Genomic DNA, 12,890 nt, shown 5'->3' on the forward strand with positions numbered 1-12,890 from the left:
AATAGATACACGTTTCCAATTCTTAGATGCTGCATAAGCCTCTACCTCAATGAAGTATATAGAAATGTAGATTATATTGCATGTACCCTGAATTATCACTTTTTAAGTGGTTCAGTATAAAAAAATCTATTAAACATTAAATTCCTGTCATTAGGTTGTCAGATATTCATTTCATTTGCAGAGTATTACTTATGGCTGTGCAAAACAGTAAAAAACCAAAAAGAATCAAATAAAAAAGAAAAATCCACTAAATTGCCAAATGGACCTGATTATCTAATGTGCTGGGCAGAAATGAAACCATGAACTAGCCCATACAAAAATCACTTGTTAAACTCCTCAGTAGACACATAAAATTTTCATAACTTAAAACCTCATGGTTATAGACATGAGATAACCTCTAGCTAGTGGAGGAAATGAATAAATATCCCAGAAGCACAGATCGTTCTAGATTGTAAGAGCAAAATTAAAACAATTAAAGTGTAATTGACATTAGGAAAGACACCCCATGTCTACTTTAAGAAAAGAAACCAGTACACAGGCTCACTTATTCTGCTATTGTTTGAGCAGTTCAGCTCAAATACCAGTGTTCAAATGACTGAACCCAGCTACTGTTTCTGTTTTTACTAATGATCTAGCAGAAGAGTTTGTGAAGTACATCTAATTAAATGTGGGACTGCTTGTGAGAAGTTCATCAGCATTAGAGTCTCCCATAAAAGTTTGTACTAGTTCAGCTACACCTGTGAGAAATATCTCATAATTTTTTCTAGCATAATGAAGTACCAAAGAAGTTTGTAGCACCATATGAATTAGAATGACACTAGTGAAAGAAATTGAAAGCATATATTTTATTAACAAGGATGTCTTAATTTAATACGTAATCATTAAAATAAGGTGATTCATGTTTTCTCTGCACAATATCTTTGGTGACTCATAAAGTAATTCCTAGGCCTTTAGGAAGGCCAGAAATGCCAAAACTCAGACCTGAATGAGAGGGAAGAACCACCGCTTATCAAACTGAGGGGAGCAAGGTACAGTGGAAAACAAAAAAGGATTTTCAGTAATCAGTTTGAGAACTAGCTATGGATATTAACATCCAGTTCTGCCCATGTATATTAATGCATGAGTTATTCCTGCATGTAATAAAATTTCTATGTGGAGCCAGTGTACTTTTTCTCTTTCCTTCTTTTTAAAATTTTTTTAGCTCTCCAGAGCTTGCTTTGAGTAGCATTGAATTTTTAGATATAGCTTACAAAATATTTTAAAATGCTGTAAGCAACAGCCCTGATTTGAGTAAAGAGTAAAAATTAAAGACAAAAAAGTCAGTATGTGTTTTTACAGGCATATTTTGTTAATTCTTTGGACTTAAGGAATTTAATAAGAGTTCAGTTATGAAGACCAACAAATAAGTTTAAAATGTGTATTACTTTACCTTGTTGAGATAGATTATTTGGAATCTGTATTTCAAAGTGTAAATATATCTCACAAATTGTTCAATGGGTTTTGTTTTTTTCCAAAACTTGACTTGTTATGTGTAATAGAAAAATAAAATCAGCTTTGTCTTTCTCTAGCTGCATGAGGCACTTGAAGAACACTGTTTAAATTGTTGTTTAAGCTTTCCAGACATCTAGGCCTCCTCAGCATTAGTGCGTCACGGTGCAGGTGCAGTTCACAGCTGGGAACAGTGACAAAGGACAAAGTGAATCAGTTTCTTTTTCTTTTCAAATCTTCTGTAACATAGAAACACAGATGTGGAGTTACCAGGGAGTGAAATTTGATTTCACTTTTGCATTTCAAAACTGAACCACAGGAAAAAAATCTGCAAGTATTTGAAAGTCTTATGTGTCTGACAAAAACCACAGAATGCATTATGAGTAACGTTTTGCTTTGAGTAGAAAGTGCAAGCTTGCTGAACTTGATACAAATGACCTGAAAGGTTTAAATATGAAGAAAAGGGAAAATAAAGAATGAATGAGTGTTGGAATTAAATGCTAACTACATTCACCCACTCCAGTTAAATGCAAGGTTGTTTCACCTAGATTTGGCAGGTGCACAGATTAAACTGCAAAGGCATATCAAAAGCTTGTGGTATTTTATATGAAGACACTTTCAGAAGTTATATCATGTTAGAACACATACAAAAGCATTTCCAACAGCACTGACAGTCTGCCAGAATTGCAGCACGTCACAGCAGTTTTTCTGTCCTTTCTGGGTGTTTTTTCTTGAGGAAAGAAAAAGGGCATGTAGGAGGCTTCTCTTCTGTTGGCCCTTCTATGCTTGTCTCTTGCTGTTGGTAATACTCATTGGTTTTGTCACAAACTGAACAATTCTGTACCACTGAACTTGAGATATGGTCACTCAATTAAATTGTTATTAACTGGCAGAGGTACTTGGGATCAATTGCTCAGAATTTACAGAGGTAGCAGTTTGAACCCCTTTATATTTCTTTTTTTTGAGGAGTGCAGTTCTGACTTCAAACTTCAGGACACCTTCCTATCTTAAAGCATGCAAGATGCTCTGTTGATTTCTAGTAAATTAGAGTTCTTTTTTTGAAATGTGCATATATGTTTTCAGAGTCTGTGTTAGAGCATATGCATACCAACTGGAATATGCCATAGTAAATCTTTGTTAAGAAGGAAGTATCTTTTTCCAAAGCCTAGTTACTAAACATTCTCTGAGCAGATAACTAGTAACTTCTGGGTATACAAGTAGAAAAAGATTCTGGTTGTGGTTAAGAAAGCCAGAGAATTACATTATTTATAATGCTTTCCACATACTTCAATGCACTAATTAGATTCCCAAGAAGGAACCCTCTTAAGGTAGCCAGGGAGAAACTTTCTGAGGCATGTTGAGGCACCTGCAGGAGTCTGCCAGCCAAATGCCTGCTGTATAGATGGAAAATCATCTTTCCTGTGGTTACAGCTTTCATGCTGTCTTCCGTAGTAATACTAAGGCAGCTCAACATTACTGCAGTTTGTTTTCAAGTCCTGAGTGCTGCAGAACTACAAAAAAAAATAACCCCAAAAACCAAACCACAAAAAACCAAGAAGCCTTTCATAAGAAAAAAGAGAGGAAAAGGAAGGAAAAATCCTAGACTTTAAGGGGTCATCTGGGTGCACCGAGGAGCTGAAGTGCCATTAAAGAAACACTGCTTTAACTTCCTGAGCTCCGCACTAACACACACTGTATTTAAAAGTTGAATTTTGTGGGGTCTAGTTTAATTTGGGGAGCTGGCAAACTCATCTGTTTCTTCTGCTGGTAGTACGCAGCACGAGTCACTTCATGGGCAAGCTGCATTAAATCTGGACAAACACCTGGTAAGACAGAGATCCTGCTGAGAGCAGTTTGTAGTTCAAAATGACAATATTCCCTCAAAGAGATACATACTGCAAAGTTGACTTCATCAAGTGAGAAATTCTTGATGAAAAAACACAAGCCTAATTTTTTTTTTTTTTTTTTTTTTTTTTACACTGGAAAAACTCAGTTTGGTAGTAGTTGGTAATTTTTTCCAAATCTTCCTTCTAGCTCTTTGTAGAACTGCTCTTGGAGGAGGAAGAAATGTATTCTTCCCCTGCCTTCATTGCGGATAGGTTGTTCTGAGAAGGCTATTTTTGCATAATATCTAAGTATTTGTCAGCAACTTTTCCCATAAAAGGCAGTATTTCCACATCCTCTTTTGTAGTCAGTGTAAATTTTCATGTTCTTTTAAGTCTGTTTTGGCTGTATTTCTGCTACCATTCAAGGCAAAGTGAAGGGATTGGGACTGGTGTGGGGCTGGTACTCCCAAATAGAAGTACATTTTTTTCTATTTAAAGCTCTCCCCTGTGGTTGGTATTGGTGACAGAATTCTTAATTTCCTCACTAGAAGCTTTCCACTTCTCAGGGGTGCAAGTAATCTTTCTCCTACCATTTTATGGCAATGTCAGGGCTCTGAGTATGCTAAAAAGCCCTTAATGGCCCTGATTAGCCACACCTGGGGCCACCCAACACCCACAGCCCAGGGGCCCTATTTAGGCTCAGCCCTGGGTACTTATCCCCTGCCTGAGCTGTGCTGGGAGAGAGCTGATCTCCAGCTCAGCCATGGTCTGGTAATCTAGACCTCAAACTATAGGCTGACTTCCATACTTGACCTCAGACTTACCTGATCACCTTGATATTGATATTGCCTTGTGATTTAGATTCTTTGTTGGACATGGCTACTGTCTGTGAGTCTACCATGTTCGTAGGGCTGGGCCCAGGGTGAGAAGGCCCCTGTCTGGCCAGCTGTGGGATTCTCTTGGCTTGCCTTGGGATCCCTCCTTGAGATCACCTTCTGATGAGGAGCAGCTGGCCCTTGTTACATTACAAACCCTTCTGATGGACCAGCTTTCACCTGGACTCTGATCCCCCCACAGCACCAAGCCTTTTCTGAGCTTTGGGCTTCTAATAAATATTCTCCCAGCCTGCTGGGGCTCATCAGGAACAGCCCAAAACCTCTGTCCTACTCAGGCCCTCCTTACCTCTGTGGCTTTTCAGGGGTGGCCTGTCCCCTGCAAGCCCTGAGTTGCTGATATGATGTCCCTTTCTAGTTTGCTGTCCCTGTTCTGTATCTGTGCCATGGAAAATGCTACTGACATCCCCACAGTGATGTAGATTCCCAGACCTGCATGAGGACATGCCTTGCTGAGAGGGGAAGCTGTTGTCAGGGTCCTGAGGGCAATAATTGGCCTAATTACCCTGACCAGCATCACCTGTGGCCTCCACCCACACCCAGGAGCTCTATTTAAGCTCAGCACTGTGCTGGAGGGGAGCTGGTCTTTAGCTCAGCTGCAGCCTGGGTATGGAGTTCTTTGATCATGACCTCAGATGGAGCTGACTTCCTGGCTTGATCTTGGCTCTGTGACATTGCTGTGGACTTACTTGCTGACCACTAGACATGACCCTAACCCTGACCTGCGCATGGACTCCCTACCTTAATGTCAGCCCTTCCTTGTTGCTGTGATATTGCTTTACAAAATGGACTCTCAGTTGGACCTGGCTTCTCTTCCTGCGTCTGTCTTGTTTGGGTGCTGTGGGACTGCCCTGCTGCCTGTGTTATCTCTGTTGACTCTGGGCTACCCCTTGCCTGGGGAGCATTTGGCCCTTCTTGCACCCTGAACAGGCAACGAGCAGATCCAGGTATGGTAATGTGGTTCATCCCATGGCTTAAATGCAATTTTGAGTGGCAAAGAACTGTATTGGGGGGGGGTGGGTGGTGAAGCTGAGCATGAGCTGTATTTTGCTTTTTGCCTCTTGGCATATTTACTTTGAGAGGTTAAGTGTCCTGGAATGGTTGTGTGTTCCTCCTTCTTTTGTGAATAAATGGTGTTAGTTCTGCCCCTTTATGTTCTTGCCAGCAGCTGCATAGCTTACCCTGCCACAGCTAGTACCTCTGACTGCAGAGTTTAGCAGATGGCTGTGTGTTGGTTGCGTGCGAGTTGGCACTTCTAAGCTTTCTTCTCAACCCTGTAGAACTACGTTTTAAAAGCAAAAGCAGAAAAACTGCAAGCCTACAGTTTCAAGCCCACAGGGCAGCACCTTGCAGTTTTGGGAAGGTAGAAACAGCCAGTGACAAACTTTGAGAACAGTCACCCTGGGTCCGGCTTACTGTTCCATCCAGAACAGTGGCCTGTTGTGAGCGCCTGCTGAAGAATGTAAAAATGAGATAAATTTACAGTGATGCTTAGTGTACTCTTTTGGTTTCCTTATGGCCAAAGCCAAACACTGTTGATCCATATGTATCTCCTAATACTATTTTACATTGTCTTCCTGCTTTTGGGGAGAAAAGGTACTGTATTGCACTGAGTCAGATATTTTTTTCTGGCCTAGGTAACAGTCACAACAATTGGTTACGGAGACAAAGTTCCCCAGACTTGGATTGGGAAGACAGTAGCTTCCTGTTTTTCAGTATTTGCTATATCTTTCTTTGCTCTGCCAGCGGTAAGTAGAATTTTGTTCAATTTTTAAAGTATTTGTCTGACTTGGGCTCACAATTAGATAGTTTTAAATTGGTGCCATCGATAAGAAATAGTGGAGTTAGGTGTTGCTTCAGAATGTGCACGCACACATCCTTAAGTGTACGTTTGTGTGTCTGTACACACATATGAATAAAACTGCTGTGTCTTTACTACAATCATTTTAGATAGATGTGGCCTGTAAAAAGAACTGTCACTACTCAAAAAACTGAAGGTATTCTGTGAGGTAAAGAGAGAGAGGTTTTGTATCAGCACGTCAGTGTCAGAGGTGAAACTTCATTCATTTCTGCTGTTTTGTGATTATATAAGAACAATTGGGAGCCCCGTGAGGAGAGGAACACTGCCATGAAGCAGGGGTCTAGGAAACTACATCTGCTTTCTTACTTGGTACTATAAAGCATCTTTGGGCTTTTTCAATCTTCAAATATCTGAATGGGGGGAAAATAAAGACAACAACATAAAAACAACTAGAAAAGACAAAAATATTTCTTCAGTAATTTTCACTTTTAATGGAAATGCTGAAGTTATAAAGCATATCTTTGTCGTCTTAGCTCAATTTGTCTGGGAAATCAAACCGGGTTCTGGCTTTAGTTGTGGGGGGGGGTTGTGGCAAAGAAGTAAAAACAAGTGTAAAGGACAGCTGTAGATCAGTCATGTGACATTAGCATTTGCTTGTCCCACCTTTGTGCAGGGTTGCCTTTGGAACAACCTCTGTGAATGCCTCTGTCTGTTACCTGTAGATCACAGCAATAGACAGGTGAAGTTACATGATGCCAATATATAATGGGGGTGATGGTTTTAAACTAGAAAAGGGTAGATTTAGGTTGGATATTAGGAAAAAACCTCTTCAGTATAAGGGTGGTAAATCACTGGAACAGGTTGTGCAGAGAGGTAGTGGAGGCCCCATCCCTGGAGATATTCAAGGTCAGGCTTGATGGGGCTCTGTGCAATCTGCTCACGAAGTCCGGGCTTACTGTAAGGGGGTTGGACTAGGTGACCCTTGAAGGTCCCTTCCAACCCAATACATTCTATGATTCTATGAAGATCAACGTGCTCAATTTCAGATTTATTTGTTGCAGTAGATAGATTTCTGTCACTGGACATTTGAAAATTCAGAACTTTTTCTAGGGAGGTTTCTTAAAAATGACTGTTTGTTTCATGTTAAATATTTATTTTAGGTATGTGAAGCCATATTGGAATCTGACTAGTACTTTTGCTTATACTTTTAGGGTATTCTGGGGTCTGGTTTTGCCCTGAAAGTACAGCAAAAGCAACGTCAGAAGCATTTCAATAGACAAATCCCAGCTGCAGCCTCTCTAATTCAGGTAAAGCCCCTAACAGTAAAATGCTTGAGAATACTGGAGAGAGAGTGTAGCCTAGTAGTTAAGGTACTGAGAATCACTGTTACTAGGCTTTATTATAAATCTGTAATTTGTGTTTAACCACTTTTTTTTATCTACTTCAGTCACTAGAGAGAATTAGATCATTGCCTTTCTCCCCTCTTAAGAGTGAGCATAGGAGGCTTTACTATCCTGATACTCACAAGCATAAAGACACTAACTGGATGCAATGAGTCTAGTTAACAAAACAGTAAAAAAATATACATATCTTTGTTATAATCTTTAATCCCTAACTTGCTTTTTATATTCCCATAGGTCATGTGCATCTACCAAATCCTGAGGTGATGAATATATATGCATATACAAGTATACACACACCTCAGTTTAGAAAAATGTCCCAGCAATAACATTCTATATAATAATATAAAGAATGCAATAGCATGGTGCACAAATACTAAAGTGTGGCACACTGCAGAAGAAGGGAAGCAGCAGCAGTATTATATGATGTTTGTGGGAATTCACTTTTAAGTTGTATGGTTTGGTTTTTCCCTCTTTGGGCAGGGTTAACCCCAGTTCCTCGGGATAACGGTACAAGCAGCGTACTTAAGATGCCTAGTGCAAATAGGAAACAGTTACGTACAGGCGAGAGTGTATTTTATTAGGCATGGTGTTGTGTGGTATAGCACAGTAATTGCAGTCGGGACCCTTTGCAGCGTGTTTACACTAATTGAAGATTTTTCCTGTAAGTTTGATTTGCAGAAAAATCTGGTTTACCTGTCCTGCACAACAGTGACTGTGTATTCACTGAGATTATTGGTTTGTGGTTTTATTATAGACTCTATGGCGGTGCTATGCAGCAGAGAAATCCTGCAGTTCTACAGCAACATGGAAGATCTATGTTACATCACCGGTGCAAAATCCCAAAAAACCACCAGCGCCATCTAGCCCTAGTCTGAGAAAACAGGTAATGGAGAGTTGGCAGAGCTCTATTCTATTCTTGCTTTTAACTTGATTGGGATAACTTGCCAAAATCCTTATGAAGTCTCCAAAGAATCTGGAGAGCTGAAAGCCCTTTATAATGGGTAATTTGATTGTTTTCCTCATGCCACAGCATGATTAGTTTAATTTTCCTTAAAATATTCCTGAGGGACGGGAAAATTAAAATTTACCCTGGTGGTCTGACAGGTGCTGATTTTCCATTTTTTTTATCTCCTTTGATGTCTCCTCCACCTTCTCAAAGGGTAGTGTAAGTAAAAAAATTTCCCATTTTTGCATTCATTTTGTGTAGTAGTTCATACAGGAAGAAAGGAGAAAGGTAGTTTGAAAATTTATATTCACACTCGACATGTGGCTGACAGTATCTATGCTTGTCTTGCTCAAGTACTTCTCTCCGTGGTACTTTTATCTGGGGCTGTGTAGAAATTTGGGCAAATTCCTAGGCTGTGGCTGCAGTAAAGTGGAAAGTGTGTACAGGTGGGATTCCCAAGCTATGTAGTTTCATTGACAAGTTTGCTTTAACCTTCAGCACCCCTCTGGAAAGGCTCAGGTCTGCAGCAGGTCTAGCTCATATACCCAGAATTTCTAAAGTGATGTTAGAGGCTTGGTTTTAGGCAGCAAAATAGCACTGATGCCTGTTGCCCAGCAGAGAATTGCGGTATGATTTCCCCAGAGCACGTGTAGAATGATCTGTGAACATGTATATGTTTTGGTGTTACAACAGCACAATCTACTCTGTGCTGAGCAGAGTGTAGCTTTGCCATGAGAGTAGCTTCTTCATACCTAGAGGTAGAAGATCCAGGAGGAAAGGGGCAAGGCTGAAGTAAGGCTGGATAGTATGTGTTGCTGAACAGCAAGCAATCAGTGGTGGGAGAACTGGAAAAAAAAGATAATTTTTAGTGCCCTTGGTATGTTCCCTCTGTTTTCTCTAGTGAGAGGGATTTTCCTAATGTATTATTAAACCTGAACTTCCCTGTGAACTGCTAACTCTAATTCAATAACATTATAATGATTCTTTCATTCCTTAACAATGGATTGTCCTCTCTTATCAAAGGAGACTAATTCTTTCTCTAGCTAGTCTATTAATTTTCAAGACTTCAATGTATATTGAGCATCTTTCACATGTTATAGCTTTTTGTTCTCCAGAGAATTCATAGTTTCTTTTCTGGCTATGAGAGCCTATAATCTTTGCCTTAGGAAGCATTTTGATGCATGGTATTGCATCTATTGTCTACAATAAGTGTCCATTTCTACCATTTTTCATGCCCTGTTTGATTAATTTTGAACATACTTTTTAAAATTGCTGCAGAGCTGAACAGAAGAATGAACTCTAAAAGACTGAATAAAAACTGTAATAAAATAGAATTGGGTTACTTATACAAAGTGGTGTTGTGCCATTTGTGAATATATTGAGCCTGTTTGTGTTTATATGTGTGAATAACCAATCTCTCTGATGATACTTATCTCTGCTAACTGCTTAGCAGAGGTGAGAGTATATTGCAGAATTGAGTGCAGTAGCCCTAGATCTCAACTTCTTGTCAGAAGGTTACTGGAGCATCAGACAAGTTAAAATATGCTTCTTACCTCTGTTTTGAGGTGTGTGAGTAATAGAGCCAAGGGTAGGTAGTCATGAAGACAGGAAATAAATGCTGTGTTGTAAGAAGTAGTATTTATACAGCTAAGTGGTGGCAGTATGCAGGAGGTAGACAGCACAGGTCAAGTATTCAGTTGTTTGTTTTTTTTCTTATGTACCAAGTGTAGGGTGTTTATTGGGTTGCTTCTCAGGCTTCTAAAATCAGGAGAACTTCAACTTTGGAGGTAGGAGGAAGGAAAAAACTAATTGAAAAAAACTACATAGTGCCTAGCTCATAATTCAAAGTCCATGGTTAATGTTTAATTAGAATTTTAGAAAGATGTTACAGCCAAGCTGTTGAATACTCAAGTGATTAGTATTTTGAGTGCCTTGAGTTTTGGACCCAGTTTAAGAAAATTTACTTGAGACCTGATTTTCAGAATGTGCTAGACATCTCCTGAGAATGAAATTCTTACCAGATTTAAGTTGACAATTTAAAATCAGCCACTTGAAAAAGTTAACAGAGGATGTAACACTTTCACTGAATTTCAATTGCTTTATTTAAAAAAAAAACAACAAACAAACAAGCTCAAATGGATTTACTGTATAGTGAAGTTCACATGTGTACTTTTCTGGTTTTAATAGTATGTTCTGATATCATCCTGTTTCCCACAGGCTAGAAGATACAAAAGAAAAGGAAAACTAGGCTTTGGTAATGGTTCTGCACCTATAATAAACCCAGGAGAGAATTCCTTGTCTATTCCACAGATCACTTATGATCACATTGATGAGCAAGAAGGCAAAAAAGAGGTGTCTTTCTACATTGATGAACCAGGAGGTAATTTATTTTCACTTATGTTCAGATTGGCACTTTTTAAAATACAATATTAAAATAAGTTGAACTGATAAAGGAAAAAGTCTGTGGGGAAAAAATAATTTCAAACTAATCAGTAAAGCAAGATGCCTTAAACCAAGGACAATTACATAACAAAAACGGGGACACAAATTAAAAGAAATCTTTAGATTCATGTGGTGTGAACATCAAAAGAGCTTTTTTTGTTTACCAAAGTTAACTCAATTAAGATTTTTGGATATAGTGTTAATTCTACTTTTTTGAATTATCTTGGAGCTGGATGGAAAGGTTCCTCAAATCTGCCCCACCTTTAAACTTTACCTCACACAAAGCCTGAAGAAAGGAAAATAAACCAGGAAAAATATCTTTACTTTTTTACAGCACCGTGTTAAACATTGTGCAAATAAATTGTGATAGGAACAGCTAAATATTTTTATGCCTATGTCAATCAAGGTGTTTTGATAAGTGGGATTTTTTTCTTGCTGCATTTAAAATATTATGTGTTGCTATAAGTGGCTGTTGTATTTCAACCTGGAAACTGTCTGAATTTCACTGCTAAGCTAAGATACTGCTTCTTTTTTTTTTTTTTTTTGTAAAATTCTCTTTTTAAATTTAGTTTGTAGTGGAAATGTGAGTATGAAAATAGTATTGCTTGCTATTACATGAGGGAGTTTTTTTTGAAAGCCAATTTTTCTACCTTTGCATTAATTTCCTTTGTCTGATGGAGTTTGGGAAACTTAACCTAGTTCTGGATCTGGTAAATCTTTATCCCAAGGGGAGGTTTTTTCCTCAGAGTCTGAGGAGTTATATTCCATACCTAGAGGTATGCAAAGCCTTGCCAAGTTAACTGGGATATCCAGAGATGTTTGCCCTAGTTAAAGGTATGTTATCATGGGGTGTTTTGACTTAGGTGTTCATCTGTCTCTGATAAACCTGAACATCAACTCTGTATAAAATGGCTACTCTTGCATGACGTTGAAGGTGACACACTATTTCAGCCTGGAGAGCATATGGATGTAGTTGTGACATGATAGTTTCTTTAATAAAAAGTACTTTAAATATTTTTACCCCCAGAGGTAATATGTAGTGTGCTCTGTATTGAACACAATCAAAAGGAGGAGTTTCACTGTGTTGCTAAGACTTTACAGGGTTCTAGATTGACTTGTCAGTGCAACCTATGTCACCCATACTAGAACAGTCAGTCAGAAGTGAAATAGCAGGGAGCTGCAAGCTGTGGCATATTGAGGCACATCTGTAGGAGCATCTGGCTCCCACAGGGATGTAGAAAGACCTTCAAGCCTCTGGTTCATGCAACCGATAGCTCTGAGCTGCCATTGTGGGAAGAAGAATTTCTTTCTTCCATTGGTTGATTTTTTCATTACCCTTCACGTTCTTCCTTATGTTTTATAATCTTATATAAATCTTGTGTCTGTCACTTTGAGGTCAGAACGCTTTTCAGCAATGATGGTATTTTAATTGTTTTTGGCATTTCCAGTACTTTTATAGTGTTCTGGGAAAGGGGAAGATGGGTGTGATTTAGAAATAAAGTTGTTGCTTTAACTGCATATCTCTTAACAAAATACTTCATTTATTAGAGCTGTGCAGCTTCCCTTGCTGACCATGTAATAAAAGACTTTGACTGATATCAAAACACTCTTAGCAATGATGGACAAAAGAATCAGTGTTGTGTAACTTCTAACAGTACTGAAGTCAGTTAAGTTGTTGTCTGTATTCATGACCCTGCCAGCACACATTTATTCACTTAATTTATGTTCCTTAAGTGTTCATAGTTAGTCTGAGAAAAGGTTTGTGCACCACAGGAAAGATATTGAAAAGGCAAGCCTGTATCTCTTTGCCTGACAGCTTGGTAACAGGAAAATGAAAGATTTTTTTTCCACTTTTTCTGAAAATATTTTCACATTGTATTTTTATTATAGCTGTTCTAACTTATTATTGTTCTGAGAGACAAGAATGTTCTTGTTCTGAGAAACACACATATTATTCCCTTACCAATTAAGTTCTATCTATTTTTCATTTTCTTTCACATTTGCCTTACCCAGTGTCAGGGGTAAGTCACACTTCATTTGATTTTTCTGATTTATTCCTTCTGTTGCAAAGCTTCCAGGAATGTAGTTGGC

The 12,890-nt window shown here is 38.7% G+C and overlaps 1 protein-coding gene across 1 annotated transcript in view; it reads left to right on the forward strand.

Annotated features, from left to right (window-relative positions):
• Window positions 1–12,890, forward strand: part of LOC104521470 (potassium voltage-gated channel subfamily KQT member 1) — a gene marked incomplete at its 3' end in the record, with an annotated part of 89,211 nt that overhangs the window by 53,802 nt on the left and 22,519 nt on the right. The window contains exons 7-10 of the mRNA XM_010163477.1: window positions 5,845–5,955; window positions 7,220–7,315; window positions 8,166–8,294; window positions 10,575–10,737. Of these exons, the coding sequence (XP_010161779.1) occupies window positions 5,845–5,955; window positions 7,220–7,315; window positions 8,166–8,294; window positions 10,575–10,737 (499 nt within the window). The remainder of the gene's footprint in view (window positions 1–5,844; window positions 5,956–7,219; window positions 7,316–8,165; window positions 8,295–10,574; window positions 10,738–12,890) is intronic.

This window comes from Antrostomus carolinensis, unplaced genomic scaffold (assembly GCF_000700745.2).
Source record: "Antrostomus carolinensis isolate BGI_N321 unplaced genomic scaffold, ASM70074v2 scaffold5742, whole genome shotgun sequence".
Lineage (NCBI taxonomy): Eukaryota > Metazoa > Chordata > Aves > Caprimulgiformes > Caprimulgidae > Antrostomus > Antrostomus carolinensis.